Below are 26,161 nucleotides of genomic sequence, written 5' to 3'. Positions count from 1 at the left end.
ATTGCCATATTTTATCAGACCAGTGTGTCACAACCAGGACATGAATGGTCTGACCTACTGGCCGGAGCTGGCGTCAGGAGTCAGACAGGGTTAGGTTCAGGGGTGCTGCCACACCTCTGGCTTGAAGAGATTTCAACCATATACAAAGGTTACAGTTTTGTTCAGTGACTTTCAAACCCCCACTATAAAAATTGTTCCAAAGCCGCTGGTCAGGTTTCCAGGAAATCACAGTCCGAGACAGGCCAGAGGGCAAATCAAGGTCAGGTGTCAGTGAGGGTCAAGTTACCAGGAGATCAGCAGCAGCCAGTAGGAGCAGGTATCTCAGGGGAAGCAGTCCAAAGCAGGAACAACCTAGCTGCATGTACATATTCCTGTTCCTGTGCTGGGTTTTTATATAAGCTGCCAACCAATCAGGACCCCCAGCATTCTGCCAATCGGATTCCAGGACTGGGGTCCTCTGTGGAGTTCAGTTCCTATTCTGACAACAACTAGCAGGTCACTGGGTGGCAGGTTGGAGCTTACAAGTGCTAACGAACCCTCTGGACCATGATGGTTCCTGATACAGTGGTTGTCAATGACAGTGGCTAGAATCAGATGTTTCAGAAGAGAAAGTGCAAGAAATCCAATACTAGACTATTATATAATAACCTGACTACAAGAAAAGTTTTTCCCCCCAGCAGAAAAACAGTTGTTGGTTGGCTTATGCCTTTTATAAGGTTAATATAATATACCTTATACATTTTAAGTTATGTTATGTAATGGTGATGTTGTTATCCATATTACACCAAATAAGCGTTAATAGAAAAAGTTAAGACTGTTAATGTTGCAATGTCAGACAACCAAATGTTAGGAAATTCTAGAATTAAGATTGCCTGTACAGCTGTAATTTGGCCCTCTTGTGTATATGCGTTATGATACAGTCTTTAATTATATGGTCACGTACTATTTTTTTCCCCAAAACTGGTATTTCCTAACATTTGTATTTTTTACTTTGCAACTTTAATGTTCTTTTAACAAAGATTTGTGTAGCTAGTGTAATAGGCAAGCTGAAAGCAAACTGAGAAAAACATTAAAGCTAATGGAATTGTGCTGATTGATCATCAGCAGAGTGGGAACCTTTAGCTCTATAGCATAGCCCTCTGCCATGGGAGCTAATGGAGTGACTGATAGCAATAGAAGCTTGTGGGGTACACACACTTTGCCCTTGGCTTTCACAACTATTTGCTGATAACAGAGGAATGGTGAGAATTAGGCTTCCTTTCAGTTCTGGAGAGGAGAATACTCTCGTGGTCACAGACCTTTCTGCACCTATTCTCCCCAAGCCTGACCTCTTCTGCCCATCGTACCTCCAGTCACTCCATCTCCTCATCCCATTCCCAGTCTCTTTGTCCAGCCAGTCTCATCTCCCCGCATGAAATGTTAGTCTTCACCCCTGCTTGAGTCTTCCACAGCCAGGCTCCTTGTCCCGCTCTCCTTGCCCAGCAAGGTCCAGACTCCCCAATACTCCCAGTTCCTCATTTAAACTCAGCCTCTCCATCCGTTGGTTCCCAGTCTCTTTGCCAAGCCAGTCTTCCCCATTCCACCCCACCAGCTCCCAGACCTTCATCCCCTGCCCACCAACTCACAATTTGTCACCCATCCAAATGCTTGTCCCAATCTACTCCCTATGCTCCCCCAAATCCAACTCTTGTGTCCCCTCTCCATATTAGTCACTCTTCCTCTTCACTGCAGGAGCACCAGCATGGGAAGCATTAAGGAGTAGAAGAGGGAGTCTCTCTACTCTCTGTTCCAGGACAGTGCAACAGCCACCCACAGTCGCTGGAAGCAGCAATTACAGAGGAAGTCCCACGCAACCTCTGAATCCCCGGGCTCCAGCATGCCCAGAAGAGATGAGCTCTTCGTAGGACTAGGGCTGGTTAAATACAGGTATGTTTCAATCATATTTAAAACAAGTTTTCTTGACAATTTTAATTATTTTTTTTTTGAATTCTCCAATTAAAATACAAAGCCAAAAAAACTTAAATTGATTTTTTCAACTTTCAGTTTGTTTTCTGTTATTGTTTCCCCATCCCCTTTCTGTCCCTTGTGCCCCCTCTTTTATTTTCCCCTCTTTCCATTGTGCAGCTGAATAGATAGATGAGTGGGAAAGGTAAAAAGTGGAGATTTTTCATCAAAAAATCTGAAAATCTGGAAAAATGGCCATTTTTCATCAAAGACCAGTATTTCATGAAAAATTTCAGCCAGCTCTATCTAGGACGCAGTAAGTCAGTCAGGATAAGCCTATCAATCATATCCATTTAAAGCATTCAAGTTTCTAAACAATTCACCAAAAGCTACATAGCAAATGCATGTCTTTCTTTCCTTCGTAAAGGATTAATGGCTTTTGCTCCTGGTGAGGCTTGTGAATTGGTGGTGAAAATAAATTTGTGCAGACTATGCAAGTAGTGACAGAAGAGTCTACTATGTTCAAAAGCCTCAAGGCAATAAAAAACCCCTATTCACTAAATTCATATCAGATGTGCGTGTGCCCCTGATGTTGCTTCTTTTAAAATTTGTTTATATCCATTTTTCCTTTTTAGTTAAAGCTGAAATTTGCAAGACAAATTATTTTGGCAGAGAACAGAGAAGTTAAATAAAACTGTGCTATTCTCTGCTAGATTGTTAAATTATCTACACTCTTGAAAAATAGCTCATGAAAAATGGGAAAAGAAAGAACGGTTATATTGATATCCCTTTTATATTTTTTCCTCAGCTCACCTGTTTCTCAGCTCTTCCTCTCTGTCTTATGACTCACCCCCAGTTTGCAAGTTATTCACCAAAAGAACTCATTGCCTGGCAATCTTTAACCAAAACAATAAAGGTATACACATTTTTGTTCTGCATTGCACATGGAATTTTGAGCAAATCTAAGAGGTATGGAATTAATTTGCATGAAGTGTACAAGACAGGTGTCATAGTAGTCCTCTTTTCTTCCCATAAATACTTTATTTAACCCACTACATTGAAAGCGGGGGAAAGAACAACAGGCTAAAAGGTTATGGTCATTTTTCTTTGCAATATTACCTGTAATAGTCATCATATTACTTCGCCTTCACATCAGTAATGTGACTGTCAGCATGGAAAGTGTTCTTGGGAAACAGTCAAAAATCAATCTCAAATGTCTAGACCCAGCCACTCCTCCCTGGATCCCAATTTATAGCTGTTAAGTCAAGATTTGATTACAATCTACCCAACTGCCTGTGTGACATCATACTGGTACATTCTCAGTTTGACAAAGATAATTTTTAAAAGAATGAAAAAAATTTATTTAGAACAGAAAAAAATATAACTATTACATCAACAAATTAAAAAAAAAACTGGATTAACAGCCCTTAAATTAGCATTTTAATTTATAGAAATACAACCCTGGTTTCTGGCTTGGGATGCAAGAAATTCTCTAATGCTAGAAAATTTGTCACCGGTATATTTTCTACTGGATCAAAATGAAGGAGGTGGAAACAGGCAAAAAAAAATAAATAAATCACACTATCAAATTTTAAAAAACAAGAGTTTTGTAATAAATAAGCAAATTGACTGTTTTAAACTAGTGGGAAGTGAGACACTTTGGTAAAATAAATAAATATCTTTCAAGTGGTGCCCAGATTCCCAGGGATGTACACTTCAGAGCTATAAAATAAAATGCCTTAAAATATTTACTGTATCTCTCATCAAGCCACCCAGGCCAACAGAAATTTTGTTTTGACTTAATGGAGTTCTAGAAATATTAAGGTCATGTTGAATATGCATAGCTAAGCAGAAGAGTACTGCTGAGCATCCTAAATGCCAATTATTTATTATTCCGCACAACTATTCCTTTTCAGTACAATCCACGGTACTACTCAATCAATTTCCTAGTTTTGTATGTTCGAAGGCGGTGGTTCTCAAATGTATTTGATCGTGCCTTACTTCTTTGTGTTTGTAATAATTTCTGCCCCGACCCCTGCCACACAAGTACATATAGAGCTGCCTAGCCCTGAAGGCAGAGTGAAGAGTGGCGGCTGCTGGCTGAGCACCCAGCTCTGAAGACAGTGCCACCGCCAGCAGCAATGGATGGCATTACCACCTTTACCTCTCTGCTGCTGCTGCTGGCAGCGGAGCTACCTTCAATGCCAACACCGTACCATGCCACCCTTACTTCTCCACTGCTGTTGGTGGTGGCACTGGTTTCAGAGCTGGGTGCCCAGCCAGCAGCCGCCACTCTGTGGCCATGCAGTTCTGCAGGCAGAGCGGCTTCTCTCACCCCTCCACTTCTCCAGAATACATTCCACACCACCTGCAGTTTGAAAACCTCTGTTCTAAAGTTTTAAAAGAATTACCTTGAATGTTGGTAAGTTAAAAACAAAAGTATGTTGAGCCGGCAGAGTAACATTAATGATAATGTGAATCCCATGCTTAGTTTATTACTTCCAGAGGAGGTAGAAGCAGGGATCCTTGGAAGTACAATTCAGCAATCAAAGGTGCCTGGGTCCATCATTATTAGCTTCTCTAGAGAAAGTGCCAGTTGGTCACCCCAGACATCAAGATGTGCTGGGCATCTGGCACAGGGCCTAATCAAGATAGTAAGGAAATTAGGTAATTACATGGGGAATAACTGAGATACTATTAAAGAGTCTAGGTATAAGCCAGGCAATTTCTGACCCACCCATGCTCCTTCCTGTTCACCTTGTACAAGGCTAACTGTGAGGGGTGGAAAAATGATCAGAAACAGAAAAGGGAAGAAGTGGAAAATGTATGTATCCAAGATAATCTCAGTGGTTAATACTTACAATATCGCCTATGTCTTTGTCAATTTATTAATTCCATTTTGGTTCTGTGAATGCCATGTTACATTTCAACCTCCACGTTGAATATAAGCTTTAATGTCGCTTTGAGCATTTATTTTTAAGTGGAAATTTAACATATTATGGAAAGACTATACAGGGGAAGCTGTGACAGAGCAATCAAGAGCTATCAACACTGAATGTGCCTACCCTAGTGGAACAATGGATTTGCTACCAGCAGAACCACTGACCGAACAATGCTCTGCCCAGAAGCCCTGAGTTATTTCACCACCAGAAGACAATCAGGCTAAGAAGGCTGGGAAGGACACTCAGGAGGATTGCATTCAGCAGTTCATTGTTTTCCATACATCTGGAACTCGATTGTGCTTTTCAAGGGAGAAGTGTGTGTATAAGAAATTCCTTTGCTTAGCCTGTAATTCCTTGCTTTACTGCCACAGTGTCCATGAAGAGCATAACTAGGAAACCAGAGCTCCCACAATGAGTGGACTCTGAAGAATGTATCTAAGCAACTGGGGCTCTGGGGAGCTGCGGCACTGGTTCCAGAGTCAGACTGTGGGCTCCTACTGCTGAAGTACTTGAGAGCGTGCATGAGACACCCCTAGAGCTAGGAACAGTGATCAGTCATTTCCCAGACCCAGGGGGTATTAGATGCAGATGGGAGCAAATGGCTGGATCCAATCACAACAGACATATGCACCACTTAAGTCCCTCTTGGGCTTTTACACTGTCTCTCTGGACTGGGGTAAGCTTCACCCGAAAGGATTTGAGCAAAGCAAACTCAATTTAAGACATAGGTGCTTAAAGATAATTCTTAAATGCATGAGGGATTCAGTGGTTGGAGAAGAGTTAGACTTTTTATTAATGCTTTAATTATTATTATTTTGTTATTTTGAAAAGCAATCAGCAGCCTTAAATGTTGAAATAAACAGTATAACAAAGACCTACTCCTTTTCGACAAACTTACTTGAGGGCCATCTTTCATGGTAGCATTCTGCACCCATACTCATTGAATTATCAGCCACTTTATAAAGTGCTTTGGTAAACTCTTTCCCTTCCCCCTCCATCACCCAAATGACATGGATAATCTGACCAATACCAGCACTGTTGCAATTTACATAATACCACCAGATTTTGCATTGCCAAGATCTTTTGGAGATATAAAACCAAATCATTAAAATACAAAAATAAGAATTCTTCAGTATCACATTTAAAATAAAACTTCGTTCTGGCTTTAAATATGCTGATAAAAGTAATATTCCCAATAACCAAAACCAGAGTTTCAAAACAGGCAAATGTACTTTATGAGGAAAAAAACATAACCAATAGTTAGAGCCTTCTGACAACCACACATATTATTTGAGAAACCAATCTACCAATGAACTTGGAAGGTATTGTACACTAAAAGTCCTACCTTAAAGCCAACACAAAGATTTGCTGGCAGGATATGCTGTTTGGGGACTATTCATGTGAGCAATCCTGCTTCTGTATTTTGCATATCAGTGATAGTACCTCTTCAGAAGGAAGCTACTTTCCATAAGGTTCCACTGAATTTATTTTAGATATGAAGAGAATGCCTCCTGCATTACTTTCCACAGTGAAATAAATTCACTAGTGTATTTGAGTTGTTTGAAGAGAGACTTTAGGCACATAAACCTGGGGAGTACTTCCTATCTGAGCCAGTCCAGCAACAAAAGTTTGTATCATACAAAGCATGAAAGACTCTAGAACACTGTAAGCTTATAAAAAAATCTCATAACTAGGCAAGGTTGAGCCTGAACAGTGATTAGCTGGGAAACCTTCAAGGGAAATTCAGGGACTACAAAAATCATGTTAATGATTCACAAGGTGGCACCTTTCCTCATATCATTATAAAACCAATGCATACATATCATGCTGAGGGCAATTGTTGACAGGAAGATAATCTTCTGCATGAACTGTAGAAAAAAAAGTCTTAATCACCCATTAAAAATCCAATAGCACCTTTCAACAGGAATAGGCTTCTGACTTTGGCAATCATATTCTCACTTATCAAATACAGTTACCTAATTGTGCCTATATTACAGATGCACACACCCCGTGGTTCTTGAGAACAACATACACTATATAAATTTAAGATATCTACCATTATAGTTTGATAGACTTATTAGAACAAAAATAGACTTTGACGTGAAGGGAATTATAGACTCTATTGGTGAAAGAGACAACCCAGAAAAAATAAAATTGTGAACTTCACAGTTTGGGCTGAGGTCCTGTTTGCCTCAATTGGAAAATGGTGGTGATAATATAAAAAGGTAACCAAGGATGAGACCAAATTCAAATGTTATTCACAATAGAAATGAAAGAAAAAGGAAAAAAACCAACCACCCTAATTCAATGCTTTCCATAGATCTCTAGATTGACCTAGTTTTTATCACTATACAGTAGTAAACATTAAAAGAGTATCAAAAGTATACCTAGAACTACAATGATAACCAATGAAAGTTGTGAGTCAAATCTTGCTTTCCCCACTCCAATCTATTATCCCATCTGCACAAAAAATTCAGAACAGTATGACTGAATGAGTGCTTGATCATTTCTTTATAAATTTTTGAAGAAGAAACTGGGAGGGATGAAAAAGGAGATACAATACTGAAAAACATACCAGAGGAGGCTTCCAATCTTTCCAATCTGCTGATCAACCAGTCAAGAGATCCAGAAAATTGAGCACAGTTTTTACGATTCCCCCTAATAAGTGCCGCTATTAAAAGAAGAAAAACAGAAAAAAAAGTTAATAAATGTGTCCAATTCTCATTAACAGAAACCCCATAATTCCTGTGATGAACCGTGATCCAACCAACCAGATGCAAAACAACTTGGCAAATGATTCTATTGAATAATAAAATTTGTAGGATTTTGTCATCATCAAATTGCCCATCACTATAAAAAAAATTTATCTAAAGCCAACAGCCATCTTCCTAGATCCCTTCTTGAATATCAAAGTAGTCCATTTTGAAGGAACAAAAAGTAAGTCCATTGGTATTTCTGAACAAATCCTACATAGCATTACTGTTGGAGGAGCAGGAGGGTATTGGAAAGGAGGAGGGGGAACACACAAACCTAAGGGGACAGTAGGATTTACCTTGTACTGGCAAAATAAGTATGTTCAAGAAAGAAAAAGAAAAAAGATGACAATGAATTTTATGTTCAGGAAATGTTTGTCAAACTTTCTGCCCCTATGGGATTTGTACTTCACAGTACTATAAAGGTACAATATTAAAAAAATTTGATCAGGAACAAAGGAACTTCTACATAAATTCTAAATGGAAGAATTATGCTACCATCACTTATCTCTAAACTAAGGAGACCAGAAGAGGTCTCTGATGGTAACAAGGCTTCACTCTTCAAAACATCATGTCTTAAGATAGTTTAAAAGAAGCATTTACAGTGTTATCACAAGTAGTGTTAAAGTCATCCAAAAAAAAAAAAAAAAAACCCTGGGCAAAGTTCATCCTTGGACAGAAATGGAATTACAGATGGTGAGAAGTAAATGTGGAGAGGAGTACACAGTGATAATTTCAGGACTTGAAGAACCTCACCTTCTTCCCAGGGGGGAAAAAAACCTACCAGGGACTAACAATTCCATCTAGAGTGTGGAACAGTGCAAACTGCTGTTCTTATGCAAGCTTCACATGCAGCTCTACCAAAGCATCAATCTTAACCAGAAACTTCCCCTGCCATTCTCGTCAAGAGAGATTGCTGATCACATTGGGAGACTGTGTATATTTCAAGGGCTAAGGAGACCAGGTCTGTACCTGGCTTTGCCACTGATTCACTGTGTGACTTTGGGCAGTCTCCGAATCACCCTATACCTCAGTTTCCCCATCAGTTAAAAGGGCTAATAATACTTGCATAACTTCCTAAAACACTTTGTGAGCTACAGATGAAAAGCACTCTATGAGGGCTAAGTAATATTGTTTGGTTCTTAGTTATGTTATATTGCGCTATGGTTTTGAGATATTGATTCAATGCCATTAGGAAATGCATTTACACCCTTAGAATTGTGGCCTCAGTATGATTTGAAGCTGGGTCTGCTGCAGACATGAAAGGCCAGGGTATGAATGCTAATCCTTTACATCACTAAACCAGTGAGTTGACAGAGTGGTTTTAGGGAAGCAGGGGAAGAGAGGCTGAAAACCTAATGGTCTGTGGCAAATCATCTTTCTCTGTTCCTGTAGAACCACACTCTGAGTGGGAAATGGTGATCAGAGAACAGTACCACTAAAGCTTCATTTAGAGGCATTCAGCTGTAGCTGTAGATAATTTTAGTACTGTTCAGGTAACCAGCACAACTAATCACAAAGCACAGAGAATTCCTAATGGCCTATTATGGCAGAAGTGATATAGAAGAGATGCATTCCTAAAATCACACATTTGAGATATAAAATTCATCAAAATTACAAACGCTCACATTCTACATAGAAGCTAACTCATTTAAATATTCTTTTTTCTTAAAAGGGTCATTCTTTGTAACAATGAATTATAAGACCATGTTTTGAGCTAGTATATTTAATAGGCTATCAAGCATTTTGATTACACATTTCATTTTTCAGAAAGTTTCTGAGCCATAGCATTTTTAATGTTACTGTAGTGTTTAGATGCTGCTTGTAATTATTAGAACTGGGAGCACTGGCTGTTGGGAGTCTGAAAGGACAGGAAGCAGGAAGGAGGAGGGGAAGTTGAGGAGGCGGAGTGAGAGCTACCGAGGGTGCAGCAGCAGCTTGGTAAGAGATTTCCACTTTAAAAATAAAGTCCTGTTGACGTTTGTTAGTACCTTGCCTGGTTGCTATAACATTTTGGCGACGAGGAAGGGATCTTCTGCCTCTGAACCCACCTGCACCCTTTCTACAAAGCCCGGGTGAGCCTCCAATTGCTTTTAATGCCTGGATCCATACGTTTGAGACTTATCTGCTTGCAATCAGTGCTACAGAGATTTCTGAAGTAAGAAAGTGTGCTCTGCTAATCCACTGCCTTGGAGCAGAAGGGCAGCGTATATTTTACACTTTTCCCCTTGCAGATGATAAATATGAGACTGCACTCATAGCATTAAAGAACTTTTTTGTGTCAAAAGTGAATGTAGTAGCTAATCGCTACAGATTTCACCAGCGTGTTGCTTCCCTGAGGAGTCTGATTGTAACTTGTGACTTTGGGAATATGGCAGATGAGATGATTAGAGACCACCTCATTGAGAAAACAACCATGCTTCCTGTAAGGGAACACTTACTTCTAGAACCACAACTTACACTAGAAAAAGCAATAACCATTGCTACTCAGATTGAGTCAGCTACAGCTGAAGCCAAAATTTTGAGCATGGATACAGGAGGCACTGTCCATGCTGTGACTCCTTTGCAGAAAAGTTCACTATCGCTGCAGACAAACAATTACAAGAGGAAAACTAATGAAAAACCACCGAATGGCCACTGGGATTAAGTATTCCAAAGAGCTACTTGATGAGCACACACTACAAGTAATACAAAGAAAAACATAAATGCAAATATATCTAGTAGCCACTCCATTCATTTATTAGTGATAGATCTGGTTTCTCCGATATTGCCACCATATACCCTATTTTGACACCTGATGCTCTCTCATTCCCTCATCACCATCTACCACTCACCCACATTCTCAGTGACCTAATGTTGATTTTCTGTCCAACCTGATAGACTTTTGTTCCCCCACCCTTTTCTCCTCATTCAACTTTTAGCCCTGGATCAACTCCCCCACTTACCAGAATGGCCACTCACTTCACCTTGTCTTCATTAAAGAGCGCTCCTTCTCTGATCACTCAATAGTAGAGTTCCTTTTCTCTGAACACTATCCACTTCCTCCTTCTGTATTTCATATTTTCCCTCTGTCCACTGCCCTCACCTGGCTCTTCTGTGACCATCAGTCCATTGGTATCTGTGACTGCTCTGCCTCTCCCAGCCTCCACTTCTCCACTATTGATTCAGTACTCTCCCCACCTCCCAAGATGCATTTGCCGCTCTCTATTTTACACCACAAAATGCTTTCCATTTATTCCCAACATCCAATTCCTTTTAGACTTGATGCCAAATGCCTCTGAATAAAGTCAAGATGCTATGCAGGCTTCCATCCACTACAACTTTGTACTCTCTCTTGTTAATTCAAACAGCAGCACTGACTCTCATCCCCACAAGCTTGGCTGCCTATTCACAGCCTTCAGCTCCCTCCCCTTAAAAGCCTTTCAGACACCTCTTCCCTCTCCACACAATATCCCACCAGCTTTCTGCAAAAAGATTGATCAGAACTACTGTGATCCACCTCCTCTTTTTGCTCCTTTTTCCCCTCATCCTCTGAAGTTTCCCACCTAATCTCCACCTCCAAAACCTCCCATATGCCTCAGTAGTGACTGGGACTGGTGAGGTGAGGAAAATGGGACTGTAATGAGGAGTCGGGTGGGGAAGAGACAGGACTGGGGCAAGTTGGAAGGGATGATTTGGGGAGTTGTGGGGGAAAATGGGCAGAAAGGTCTGTGCCCACTAGAGAACACTCCCCTCTGGAGCCTGAATGAGACCCAAGATTCCCGAGTCTCACCATTCCTTTGTGGTCAGCAAATATCTGAAACCCACTGGCAAAGTGTGTGCAACATCCCCCTCCAGTGCTAGTCTACATATAATGCAACATGATTTCATGTAGCAAAATCTCTGCTTTTATCTGATCCACACTGTGAGGGAAAGAATGGAACATTCCTGTGGCAGATTTTGTCTGTTTTATTTGAAGAAAATGGCATCTATTTGAAAGCTGCTCACAAGGTAAGAAATGTTCAATTAGTTTTGGCAGAGTATGGGTGAGGCAGGAAAATATAGCAAAATAAATGCAGTTTATTATGTTGATTTTTAAGTTTATTCCATTGGTTTAGAAGTGAAGGATTTATTTTTATATAGTCATTTTGCCCACAACTGAAGAGCAGCCACCTCTGGGATGAAAATCAGTCAACAGGAGCAGCATATAGTAACAGAACAGAAAGTGAAGAATACTGTATCCAATTGAAATTATTGGGAGAAATGTTCAGGAAACAGAAGGCTACCACATAAATGAAAATTTGGCCAGGACACCAAAACCCTTACAAAGAAGGTAATGGGAACTTTAATGACCACAGGTAGTCAAGATCTTAGTTTTACATCATCCAGAAAACAGCACTCCCCACTCAGAGACTGTGCCTTTATGCGTGTTTATACAGAACCTGACAATGTTGACTGAGACCTCTAGGCAACACTACAATATAAATATTTTTTTCCAACAATGTGCAAGATACAAATGCAAAAATCATGGATTTGTCAAGATATCCATTTACTTTAATCAAGGCATACTCACTTCATTTTATTCATAACTACTCTTCCACACTCACTGAAATGGAAGGTCTTCTCCAATATAGTCCCTAGATAATTTCAGTGGTCTTTGGTTTCAGATTTCCATTTCACCTGAATAGATTAGTTTGCTGTCAAAAAATCCCAGACAACCATAATATGTCTTACCTAGTAATTCATACAAAGAATTTAGAATAGATTTCCAAGTCTCTCCTGCTTCCTTCCCAGCTACGTCAGCAAAATGGGCTGCACTGCTGTACACGTGCAAGCGATCAATGCATTCAAGGACAAGGTTGATCATACCCTAGAAATAAAAAGTTCAGGTTTTCAGAGAAGAAAATCTCTCTTCAGTACAAAGATGTCAATGTAGATTAAAAGACGACAAGAAAAAAAGATACATGACAAAAAAGAAAAATAAATGTAAAACACAAAGTAGATATGTAGCAGATGCAGCCAGCTATCTCTGGGGGAAGTTATTAAGGAAAATGCTGAATAATATTTTACAGTGCTTTGTTACTAGCATATTTGCTCTATGAGTCTTCCAAAGTGAAATTAAATACCTGAGTTCCAAGATCAATTACTAGTGGCACCACTGAAGTAAATGGGATAACTCTCATGCTTAAACTAAGGCACGTGCTTAAGTACCTTGCTGCATCAGGGCATAATCCAGTACAAAGAGAGGGAGCTAATGAGTCTTTTATGACAGTAATTACTAATTACATTTGAGGGGAGAACATAAGATCATAATTCAGGGATCCTGAATGGCACCTTAGTAATTCTGATGTTCAGAAAATTGTATTTTTTTTAAAAAGGGAAAGGAAATAAAACCTTTAATTTCCCCTCCAAAAAATCCAAATAAGTACAGATCACAGGCAGGAGCAGACCCGAAAAAAACTAATGGATATCCCACATAAGCAAAACTAGTATCAGATGTGCAGCCATCTCAAAATTAAAATAAATTTTAAAAAATTACTGAAATGATTTATCAGATTGGATTCTGACAATTGATGTACTGCAACAGAAATTTACTAAAACTAGGCTCAGCATTACAGGTTGCCAGTTACATGAATCATCCATGAAACTCACAAAAAGAAATTAGATTTTCAAAATGATGCTATTAGTGCAGATAGTTTAATATCAAAATGTCCTCCCAAAAGCTATTTTCATAATTGAAAGTGTCCCCTCTACCATACTGAGCTCTATGGTTACTCCTAAACCTGGGTTTCCCACAAGACACCCAGCTACCTATAACGTTATTGTTAGGTCAAATCAGGTAAAAACCCTACAGGCGTACACAAAGTGGGAAGTACAGTAACAATGTAAAGAAAAAATGTTACCTCTTCCTGGAAGAGATTTTGTCGATTCTTCAGTGCTCTTAGCCTGTTCTGTTTGTCTTCATGTTCTAAATGTTCATCTGGCAGGTGGAAGTAGCCGATCAAGTCCTGAAGGCTCAGACTGACTGACTCAATGGGAAAGTCAACTGTGGAAGACTTCACTTTCTTGCTGAGAGCATCAAGGCCCCTAAAGTGAGTTTCAAACACTTCTCTAAGTTTTGAAAATGAATTGATTTGTCATTGTCTTTTTTTCTCTTCACTGCTTTAAAATCAGACCTGAGTTCTCTGCTCTAAGACTGTCCTCTCAATGCTTCCTCCTCGCCAACAATAAGTCAAATGCATTGCGAAAAGAGAATTGGTAAAGGAGACTTATATCAGTTCCATTCAGCTTCATATTTGGAGTGATGAAGGAAATACCATGGACAAAACAAAGGAAACACAACTTTTACACCTGCTCAGAGTGTTTCTGTGTTATCAGGTCTGTCAAGGTTCCTCCCCCACTCTGAACTCCAGGGTACAGATGTGGGGACCTGCATGAAAAACCTCCTAAGCTTATCTTTACCAGCTTAGGTCAAAACTTCCCCAAGGTACAAAATATTCCACCCGTCGTCCTTGGATTGGCCGCTACCACCACCAAACTAATACTGGTTACTAGGGAAGAGCTGTTTGGACGCGTCTTTCCCCCCCAAATACTTCCCAAAACCTTGCACCCCACTTCCTGGACAAGGTTTGGTAAAAAGCCTCACCAATTTGCCTAGGTGACTACAGACCCAGACCCTTGGATCTTAAGAACAATGAACAATCCTCCCAACACTTGCACCCCCCCTTTCCTGGGAAATGTTGGATAAAAAGCCTCACCAATTTGCATAGGTGACCACAGACCCAAACCCTTGGATCTGAGAACAATGAAAAAGCATTCAGTTTCTTACAAGAAGACTTTTAATAAAAATAGAAGTAAATAGAAATAAAGAAATCCCCCCTGTAAAATCAGGATGGTAGATATCTTACAGGGTAATTAGATTAAAAAACAGAGAGAACCCCTCTAGGCAAAACCTTAAGTTACAAAAAAGATACACAGACAGAAATAGTTATTCTATTCAGCACAGTTCTTTTCTCAGCCATTTAAAGAAGTCATAATCTAACACGTACCTAGCTAGATTACTTACTAAAAGTTCTAAGACTCCATTCCTGGTCTATCCCCGGCAGAAAACCAGCATATAGACAGACACACAGACCCTTTGTTTCTCTCTCTCCTCCCAGCTTTTGAAAGTATCTTGTCTCCTCATTGGTCATTTTGGTCAGGTGCCAGCGAGGTTACCTTTAGCTTCTTAACCCTTTACAGGTGAGAGGAGATTTCCCCTGGCCAGGAGGGATTTCAAAGGGGTTTACCCTTCCCTTTATATTTATGACAATCATAGAATCATAGAATCATAGAATATCAGGGTTGGAAGGGACCCCAGAAGGTCATCTAGTCCAACCCCCTGCTCAAAGCAGGACCAATTCCCAGTTAAATCATCCCAGCCAGGGCTTTGTCAAGCCTGACCTTAAAAACCTCTAAGGAAGGAGATTCAACCACCTCCCTAGGTAACGCATTCCAGTGTTTCACCACCCTCTTAGTGAAAAAGTTTTTCCTAATATCCAATCTAAACCTCCCCCACTGCAACTTGAAGGTCACTTACACACTAAATGAAGAGCTAGAACTAGAAAACATTCTGAAGGAATCACTGTAGGAGCAGGAGGAATAGTTACCAATGAAGAAAGAAGGATCTCAGTTACAGAAAATAACTCAAAAACATAACTAACACTTATTATGGCCCTGCCCCTCCTTCCTTTGAAGTGAGCTTTGCAACTGACTTCAGCAGGAGCAGGATTGGGCCCTATGCAATAATCTTTCTATTAAGGTCACCAACTGTTGAGGTCCCAGGCCTCGAGTCAGCAAGATTCTTCAGAATGTACCCAACTTTCAGCATGTGAGCAGTGCCACTGAAGTCAACGGGATTGCTCATAGGGTCAAAGATGGGGGACATCTTTAAGCAACTTGTTGGGGTCTACGATATGATTTATTTTACAATGTGAAACTCTCAGGCAGAAATAACTATCATAGTTCTTTATCCTTTTTGCAACCTCTTATTCAAAGTCAATACACGACAGTATTTTCAGACAAAACAGTAATTTATGGTTTTACTTACCTGGGTGAGCTAGAAAGAACCAAGCTACAAAAATAAAATCTCAATAAATAGCACACAATCAATTTACTCACAGTACAATAAAGTATGTCAACATACACAAAAATGGTGAATTCTCATAATTATTTCCAAAAGAAATCTAAGAAACATGCTCCTTCAAAGAAATTCGTAAATAATGCTTTGAAATACGATCTAATTCAATTTGTGCTTCTTAGAATAACATCATGCTAAAACTGGGTTGTTAGAATAGAAATATGGATGCCATTGTACTTCTACATAATTTCTCTTCTTCAGCGTTACCTACATTTTTTAAATTGTTACCATAACAATACTTTTTCTCTCACTTTTTCCTGTATAGCATTCTTAGGAGCTTCTAAGAGAGCCTTCACAAAAAAGAAACTATCAAGGGCTTTACTCTACATTCTTTATTTCGAATGTCACATAATAGGCAACTCTTCTAGCAGGCACTTCTGTCTGTCACATCATGAGTAAATGGAGATTTACGTTTTCAATAAATTAGCATATCTATATATTATGGGTGAACATGGATCCAGGCCAGACACACTTGAAACCAATATCTCAGCTCTCTTTTGGCTTTGGGAAGGGAGTAGCATGAGACTCACTCATTATTTTGCTACTTCCAGCTACAGTCAGAAACAATACAAGAATGTCCTTTTGTGAGCTATTGGGTTAACAAAGAGGTTCAGGAATTAGGCTCTTACCAGTGCCATTTAAGAGAGGGTTCAGAGTGGGAAAGTTTACTATGCTGAGTTGCCTACAATTCTCTCATTCTCAGCAGGCCAAAATATTAATTGATAAAACAATTTATATACACTCCAAGATATTAGAGAAACAAATAACAACATAAAAGACAAAAAAGCAAACAAAGGGAGCACAGTGGAAAGAGAAAACTCGGTAAAATAATGATCTAATGGTGTGATGGGAAGGAGGAAGATTCAGGTTTTTCAGAAGAAAACATTTACAGCAAAATATTGAGATTACGAAGAAATAAAAATAAAATCTTTTTAAAAGATATAAATGGTAGGTGGAGATGTCAGAAATCATGACAATTCTAATGGTTCTAGAATTCCAATTCTTGGATTATTTTAGGATGGAGGAGGGAGAGGGATATGTTCTCTGAAAAAATTTTCCCAAAAAGTTCTAAAATGTTTTTGCACAATCTCTCATACATTTCCAAAAAACTCAAAAGGTTTTATTTGTAAATCCATATTTGTCCAGGTTTGAAATTTCACAATACAGCAAAGAGTAAGAACTTAACCCCTGATCTAGCAACGCACTCAAGGTCACGATTAATTTTCACATGAGTAGGTCCTTTGACTTCTTCTGGAGCTACTGTGAAGGTAAATTTAAGCATTACTTAAGAGCATTACTGGAACTGGGCCTAAGTTTGCAAAGTAAAATGATACAGCAAGGCAAGCAAGACAAGGAGGAGGAGAAAAGCAATGGAATTAAATTAAAGATTTTTGAATTTGAAAAATGACATCTCCAATTAAGTAGTGTGATGGAAAGGGCTATATCCTGCTTAACCTTGCATAACTATATAAGGAGCCCATAGGTAACGAGGTAGCGAAGGCAGATATCTTGCAATGCAGATGAGGACATGGCTCTAGTGTGATCCTGGCATAGCCTGCTAAGGACACTAGCAGATGCGAATATACCATGAAGGAATGTACATTCATGCCCACAACCCAAGGTCTGAAGACGAAAGTGCTTTGCTTGTTCCAGCTTTATTTTTAACCAGCATAAGGCAGTCTGGACACCTGGCAAACTATCCATAGAGTGGCCTTGAGCTAGTGGTATAGTTGAATAAAACTTATATTTTGTGCCACCAAATATATATGATAATAAACTGATTTTTTTATTTTTCTTTCGTGTCTTCACAAAACGATTTTGAAGGCCATGGTTTAGCTAACAGCAAGCTTATGACTTCACTCTTTAGTGTTGACTAAAAATCACTTAGTTTGGTCATAAGGCAATAAGAATAATATAAAACATATCAGCCAAAATGCAGTCACACTCAGTATTTTATTACCCACAATCAGAACAAATAAACAAAATCATAAAAAGCTCTAAGCAGGAAGGATGATTGCAATAATTGGTGCCCATCTACAACAGTTATTGTACTGTACTGCTACTATTTTATGCAACAACACTATTCTTTCATTTTTCCTGGCAAAAGCATCAATTTTAACTGTAGTTAGAAAATAAAGCACCTCATGGCCTGCTTGATAGCCTCACAAATTCTGGCAGATGAAATTTTTCTTTTATGTTTAGTTTGAATCTTAATGTCAACGTTAATGTTTATAAATTTATATCAAGGTTGGAGAAGGGAAGATTAGAAATGGAGAAAATAAATGGACAGTAATTCTTCTGCAGATTCCCCTTTGCTTATTGTTGATAAAGAATTACAAGGCCTATTATTGCAAATATTGGTCTATTTTTTTTTTTGCAAAGCTAAATTGCTCACCGTGATGTCAATGATCATTTGGGGTGGGACATGGGAAAGGAAAAGGACAACAGAAAAGGTCCACAGTAAAACATACCTTATAAACCTGTTGAAAAGGAAGACTGTACTACGGATGACTCGTGCTGTATGGGATTCTTCATGCTGAGATCTGGACAAGGTCAAACCATCATCCATGTGGCCTTCATGGTGCATTATAGCCTGCAAGACAGAGACAAAGACCAGCTATTGCAAAGAAAAACAGAAGGAAGTTCCATGTTCCTTATTTGTAAAATATGTAGTGTGAGGGGAGGGGTGGAGTAAATACAAAAATACACACAGAGAAACCAAAGTTAATCAAAATCAGATTAGCCTGTAATTTAGTGCCTGGTATCCAGTTATACCCTGGTATTACTTAAAGCATGTCCAGTTCCATGACAATTTTAGTACTACCACTTCTGAAAGGCTTATCTACAAAGCCATCAGAAGTCAGTGTTTTCCACATTAAGGTCATATCAAAATATATATGGCTTTACCTCCATAGGAAAGTAAATATATGGGAATATATTAGGAATGGGAAACATAAGAACTATGCTGAACATTGGCTCTTTCCCCTTATCCACCTGCACATAAAACCTTCTAAAATTCAGCCACGTCCAGAAATGGCTGACCCTGGATGCCAACCCTTTTACTGGCCCTCTTTCTTAGTACACCCTGGATCACTAGAGAAAAGCCTAGATTTGATCATGACATCATGACTAGCTATTATGTTTTTAAAGATATTAAACCTAGTGTATTAAACGATGTCAGTTAACATATTCTTAAACACCACCTATGTTCTACCGTAAATGTTTGGGGATACTTTTCATGTAAAAAAATGTTGTACATACTAACAACATACATAAAGCAAACACTTTTCTTAACAGAGCTGTGTTTATGTTGATCATATGAGAAAACAACTTCAATGCACTGTTGTGCTTAACATTTTCCATGCACAAGAATAAAAAATCAAAGTTATGGTTTCCCATTACTTGGCTGTTGTAGGCCTAATCCAGTGCCCACTGATTTCAGTAGTAGTCTTTCTATTGAGTTCAATGCATTTTGGATCATGTCCAAGTTGCTGTGCAAATTATAACTTCAAATTTCCTGAGTGTGTGAGAGTGTAAAATCTTAATCATAATATTACATTGTTGTTGTTGCCACCTTACTTGTTAAATATTGAAAGATAAATTTAAACACAGAAAGGCAAACTGCTGGTGCATTTATCCGATGAACTCATTCAAATAAATTGATATTTCAGACAAACATTCACAGTGAACACAGGGTTTATTTTATCTCAGGCATTTTCTTCATTAAGAATTAATGTCATGCCATGTTAGAAATTTAAAAATAAAAAAAATGTGCAAATATAGCATCTGAAACATGGCTCAAGAGTGAAAAGCACCTTTTCCCCTCCTTTTCAATGCTCCGATAACCACAAATAGAATCATCATATTTCAGGGGAAAAAATACACCTCTGGACTGAAAATAAGAATCAAAAATTTCTGCACAAAAGGCAATATTTTCAGAACATTGCCCACACCTGAAAGCACAGATGTTCAGTTTAAGTGCTTTCTCAACACAACTATAGACCACTGGAGAACAGAATTCTACATGGTACTGTTAGCATTCTCAGACGGTTATATGGTTCTTTCCTGCAATGAGCCAAACAGCTTTCCTTTGAGCACTATCAAATTCAAGAACATTTGTAAGCTAACAGCTGTAGACTAACAAGAGTAGTTGGATTTAGTTTTTAACTTAAGGAATTGATGCAGGCTGCCATCTTGATTTTCAAGGCTTTAGGATACATCTCCATTGCAAGAAATGATGTGTCTTAACTCTGGTTAGCTAACCCTACGGAGCTTACTCAGGTTAAAACAGTGAAGGCACAGCGACTTGACTTTCAACACGGGTTAGCAGCTCGAGTTAAAAGTCCTTAGGGGAGCCAAACTGCTCTGTCTTCACTGCTATTTTAACCTAAGTTAAGACCACACTTTTATTTTATTTTTATATTTATATTTATTAGAAGACAACCCCTAATATTTGATAGAAAGGAAGGCTTAAAATATTGAAGATGTAGAAATTAACAGCAGCCTTTGATTTTCTTCAATTTTTCCCATGTCGCACACAGTTGTGAGTGAATGAAATGTATCCTTACTCACGGTCTTACCTTGCGTTGCACAGATCCCATTCTTACAGACTTTGCATCCACAGACTGGTACGTGAGCCACAGGCCTGTGTCTGCATGTTGTATGTAGCATACTGAGTCACCATACTTTATTTCAGATGCTCCCATTCCATCAACCTCTTTTCTCATCCCTATATCCAATTTTTCCTAAAGTGAAAAAAGGTGCAAGCCCAATTAATCAATAAACACAGCAACAAACATTGAATGCTGGATGTTATTTTCATTGGTTGAAGGAACTGTAAGAACACTGTAGACATTGTTGTATTCCCTCATTGCCAAAATGATTAATAAAGGGGGAAGCAATAAAAACCACTAGCTTGTCAGCCAAATACTTGAATGAAGAGAGAGAGAGAGAGATCTTCTCTGTACAAAATCCAGGTGAACATTATTGAAGAACATATTTTATATTCTATGATCTGATTTTCCAGTCAGTTTAATCCCAGTGAGCTAGCATAAAATGGTATAAACAAAATGGAGAATCAGACCTTATATTGGTTAATCAGATTTCAGTTTTACTAGCCTATGCTCTCTGCAGAGCATTCCTCAGAGGTACAAATTCTGCTCATCCTACTCAATCTTCAATTAGCAGGAGTTCTGCACAAGCAACACCAGTACGACAGATCTCAAAGTAGTTCAGGTAAAGAAAACAAGAAAGTCTGCTCCAGTATACAACTATGTGTCTGAAAACACGAGACATAACAGGCATACTGGGTCAGACCAACGGTCCATCCAGCCCAGCATCTGTCTTCTGAGAGTGGCCAATGCCCGACGCTTCAGAACACGGCAATTTCCAGTGACCCATCCCCTTTCATCCACTCCCAGCTTCCGGCGGGTGGAGGTTTATGGGCACCCAGTTGCATCCGTGACCATCTCAGCTAATAGCCAATGATGAACGGGGATTGTTTAGCCTGCAGAAGAGAAGAATGAGGGGGGATTTGATAGCTGCTTTCAACTACCTGAAAGGGGGTTCCAAAGAGGATGGCTCTAGACTGTTCTCAATGGTAGCAGATGACAGAACGAGGAGTAATGGTCTCAAGTTGCAGTGGGGGAGGTTTAGATTGGATATTAGGAAAAACTTTTTCACTAAGAGGGTGGTGAAACACTGGAATGCGTTACCTAGGGAAGTGGTAGAATCTCCTTCCTTAGAGTTTTTTAAGGTCAGGCTTGACAAAACCCTGGCTGGGATGATTTAACTGGGAATTGGTCCTGCTTCGAGCAGGGGGTTGGACTAGATGACCTTCTGGGGTCCCTTCCAACCCTGATATTCTATGATTCTATGATTCTATGAACCTGTCCTTCATGAAAGTGTCTAATACTTTTTTGACCCCACTTATGCTTCTGGCCTTCACAACATTGCATGGCAACAAGTTCCACGGGCTAATAGCACCATGTGAAGAACTACCTCCTTTTAAGCCCACTGCCTATTAATTTCTTTGGGTGATCCCTGTGAAGGGGTAAATAACACTTCCATACTCATTTTCTCCACACCATTCATGATTTTATAGACCTATCATATCCCCTCTCCCCCTTAGTCCCCTCTTTTCTAAGTTGATCTTTTCAATGTCTAATCATTTTTGATGTCCTCCTCTGTACCTTTCCCAATTCTAATACATCTTTTTTGAGATACTGCATGCAGTTCCGGTTGCCTATTTGAAGTGTGCCCAAACCGTGGATTTATGGAGTAACATTATGACATATTCTGTCTTATCTATCCCTTTCCTAATGGCTCCTAACATTATTAGTTTTTTGTTTTTTGGTTTTTTTTACTGCCGCTGCCCATTGAGCGGATGTCTTCAGAGAATTATGCACAACAATTCCAAGATCTCGAATGCTAACAGCTAATATAAACCCTATCATTTTGTTTATATCATTAGGATTATGTTTTCCAATGTGTATTTCTTTGTACTTAATATTGAATTTCACCTGCCACTTTGCTGCTGTCACCCAGTTTTGTGAAATCCCTTTTGTAAGTCTTTGCAGGCAGCTCTGGACTTAACCATCTTGAATAATTTTGCATCTGCAAACTTTATCACCTCACTGTTTCCCCTTTTTCCAGATCTTTTACAAAGATGTTAAACAGCCAGGTCCAAGTACAGATCCTTGAGGATCCCACTATTTCCCTCTCTCCATTGTGAAAACTGATCACTTTTTCCCACCCTTTGTTTTCTGTCTTTAACCAGTCACTGATCCATGGGAGGACCTTCCCTCTTACCCTGGGTTTGCTTACTTTGCTTAAAAGCCTTTGGTGCTTGTCAAAGGCTTTCTGAAAGTCCAAGTACATTATATCAGTTGGATCACCCTTGTCCACATGCTTGATGATTCCCTCAAAGAATTCTAATACATTGGTGAGGAATGAATTCCCTTTACAAAAGATGTGTTGATTCTTCCCCAACATATCGTGTTCATCTGTGTGTCTGATAATTCTGCTCTTTACTACAGTTTCAACCAATTTGCCTAGTGCCAAAGTTAGGCTTACTGGCCTGAAATTGCCAGGACTGCCTCTGAAGCCTTTTTTTAAAAAATCAGCATTACATTAGCTACCCTCCAATAATCTTACAGAGGCTGATTTAACTGATAGGTTACATACCACTGGTCCCTCATCTCCAGCCCCTGCCCTGAGCCAGGGTCTGCTGCGGTCTTGACCTGGCGGATTGTAAGCAGGCCCTGCAGCCCAGTGGGAGCCCTTCCAGTCGCAGTTTTGTTATCTCTGGCTATTCTCTCATAGCCCCAGCCACTGCTAGCCTCAGTCTCAAGGAAGGAGCCTGTTTCAAAAGGTCTCTGAATAGTCCCACAGTCCAGTTCTGCCTTAAGGAATTTCTCAATAAGGTATGCTGCCTCCTCCAGGCAGGTTACCTGGTAGCATATGACAAAACTTCTCCTGCACCACCATCTCTACAGTTTTCTGTGGGGAACATACCTCGGGCTTTAACCAGCAAGAACAGAAATCCCATAACTGTTGAGCCTCTGCTCAAAGCCAAGAGTCTGGGACAAATTCTTCCAATCATAACTAGCAAAAATATCCTTCTTTGCTGGTCCCAAATAGTCCACATGCCTGCATTCAATGCTCGATAGGCCTTTGGGGAGGTCCCCTCCATAGCACCATGTGCAGTCTGAGCCTTCCCTGTCAAGGACAGGGTTTCTTTTGATGGCCCACACATCTTAGGGCTATTGGTGGGCACCTGCCCCCTGTTCAAAGATCTCCAGGGAGGCCTCGGGGTTCTCCTCCAGCCCCATCTTAGTGAAGAAATCCTCCCCGATACAGAAGTAACCAAGGCATCACCCTCATCTGAGAGTTCCAGCCATCCTGATCCAGCAGTTAGAGCAGAAACCGCTGCTGCTGCCATTGAGACTACTGTTGCTGCTTGTGCTTGTTGTGTTGTTGCTTCTGGACCAAGAGCTGCTGCAGCTACTACAGTGGCTGACATCATTTCCCCAGCCATTTCAACAGGGCCTCCCTACCTATTTCTGTCTTCCGGCTATAGTAACTGTTTGTATGTATTCTCCACCAAGTGTCAGCTGGTGGGCACAATGTATTATTTAAACACAAAAACGTGAAGTAACACAAAACAAAGCGATTCCCCTGACCAACACCAGCTGCAGTCTCCAAAGGTCTTTCCCTACCCCTGCTCAGCTACAAAGAGGGCATGCCCCTTCCTTCAGTCCCCTGCAGAGTCATGTGACAGGCTGGTAGCTGTTAACCTTCTCTTGGCTGTTCCACCCTTTCACACCAATGCTTTGGGAATGACTAGAATGGTTCTAGCATAGCAACCGCAGCAGTCTGGGGACGCGGCTTGATAGTGAAGGCTGTCAAGGGATATTTGTCTTGAATTAAAGAGAAACACAATCTCCGAGTTAGTGAGGGATTTGCAATGCATTGCTTACGTAAATGGAGTAGTCATGAGTATCATCAGAAAGTTTTTGTTCACAAATATGACTGGATTTCTACCTCCTACAAAAATTATAAATGCATTCTGAAGCACTTGAAAAAAGTTCTAAATTATTGTTCACAGAGAATTCTTAAACTTAAGTTTGGTAACATTAGGCATCCTAAGAAAATATATTCATTGATTCACTTCATTAAATTGCTTTTGATGCAGATTTTAATCTTGCTCTGTTTGAATTCCTGGGGTGATTTAAATTCTTTTCTTCCTCCAGCCAATTATTTGATATATTGTAATAGTTGACTTGTTCATGCATCTGATACTGATTGTAGAATATACTTTTAGCTCATAATTAATTCATGGATATTTGCTTTAGATATATTATTTGTTCATATCATGTCTCTTAGTGTTGTATTACATTACATTATTTTAAAATGTAATACAAATATGTGGAGATAACAAAAATGTAAAAATGTGAAAGCTTTTATAATAGGAAGCTGTGTGCAAATACTGATGCAAGAATCACCACATTAGGTCCCATTGTTACTTGAACAAATGACTGCCATGCACTGTAAGCAGGGTGGCCTTTGTTCAGGCTTGCTGGAGGAAGGCAGTAGTGCTTTATGGCGGTGGGGATGAGGGGGAAACAAGGTCAGAACCTGCTGTAAAAAGGTGGTGTTGGTCAGCTTTGCAGCCCTGATGCACCCCCTTGGAATGTAAGGGTGTAAGGCTTTAAAGGTGCAAGTTCTGGCATTGGAAACCCCTTTCTCCACACAGCAGGCAAGGTAGCAAGTTGTGTGCAAATACTGATGCAGTAATCACCACATTAGGTCCCACTGTTACTTGAACAAATGAAAAGCTGATTTCAAGCTTCTGAATTGCCAAAAAGCACTAGTCTTTTTTAACTAGAGGCATTTATCCATGTACTTCCACAGTCTAAGATTGTCTTTTTCAGTTTGGCTTCTCTAAGACTTTACTACAAACTTTAAGCATAGGAAGTTTTTGTCTCTCTCCTGTGGACAAAAGGTGGAAAACGTCTAACAAAACCACAATTTGAAAGAGTGGCCATCTCAGGTTCTGATGTCCAGAAACAGATAAAATCAGTATTATAAAGAGGACAGGGCTCCACTGAACATGGGTAACTATGGTAGAAAAAATATATTTACATTTGTCCCTACTAACATAGGGTATTATAATACTCACTGCATTGTTTTGTTAATTCAAAATGTGTATTAATAAATGTACTCTGTAAAGTATCATCTTAACATGATATATATGGAAAGGGAAAGGAAAGTTTAAATTAAAATATTCAGTACTTTCTTTAACAAATATCAACTGTTATAGAGAATAAAGACACGGCTAGAACATATCTGAGGTGGAGTGGAAGCTACAACAATGGTTAACATCATTCACTTACTGTGTAAGGTTGCATGCTGACAATGTGAAAAGCACGATCTCAGTCCCCACCTCAATCCAAAGAACTTTCCTTGGCAACTAACAAACAAGTCAAGTTTTTGTTTAGAATGAACTGAAACACATTCAGCTTAACTCTTTCCATAATTGTTATCAGTGTTACAAGGCACTCCGGGACCATCAGCTATTGCCCCATATAGGTCATGCCTATATCAATTTTATAGTATTTTGAATTCTATAGACAGCATGATGACGTGTGAAGAATATAGAGGCTAGGAAAGCTAGGGAGTGAAGGATGGACTGTGGTAGATGGGAAACTGGAAAGGAGGAGATGTGAGAGGAGGCATGGGTATAGGGGAAAGTGGAAGTAGCATGGCAGAGAGGAGGCAGTTGTATGCTGGGCTGCACATGAGGGTAAGAGGAAACTGCAGGGTGCTCCAGGGAAAGTCAGAGCAGGATGATGCCTTCCTGG

The 26,161-nt window shown here is 39.6% G+C and overlaps 1 protein-coding gene across 17 annotated transcripts in view; it reads right to left on the bottom strand.

The window, feature by feature from the left end:
* The window catches only part of RYR2 (ryanodine receptor 2), a 709,125-nt gene that overhangs the window by 367,775 nt on the left and 315,189 nt on the right, over positions 1–26,161 (bottom strand). For all 17 annotated transcript variants that reach the window (XM_073338185.1, XM_073338183.1, XM_073338188.1 and 14 more), the window contains 5 exons: positions 20,378–20,542; positions 18,269–18,390; positions 13,522–13,705; positions 12,353–12,488; positions 7,462–7,557 (listed from right to left, as the gene is read on the bottom strand). In XM_073338185.1, coding sequence (XP_073194286.1) covers positions 7,462–7,557; positions 12,353–12,488; positions 13,522–13,705; positions 18,269–18,390; positions 20,378–20,542 — 703 coding nt within the window. The remainder of the gene's footprint in view (positions 1–7,461; positions 7,558–12,352; positions 12,489–13,521; positions 13,706–18,268; positions 18,391–20,377; positions 20,543–26,161) is intronic.

This window comes from Lepidochelys kempii, chromosome 3, assembly GCF_965140265.1.
Source record: "Lepidochelys kempii isolate rLepKem1 chromosome 3, rLepKem1.hap2, whole genome shotgun sequence".
Taxonomy (NCBI): Eukaryota; Metazoa; Chordata; order Testudines; family Cheloniidae; genus Lepidochelys; species Lepidochelys kempii.
Note: the sequence above shows the minus strand (reverse complement) of the source record. Positions and strands in the feature narration are given on the sequence as shown.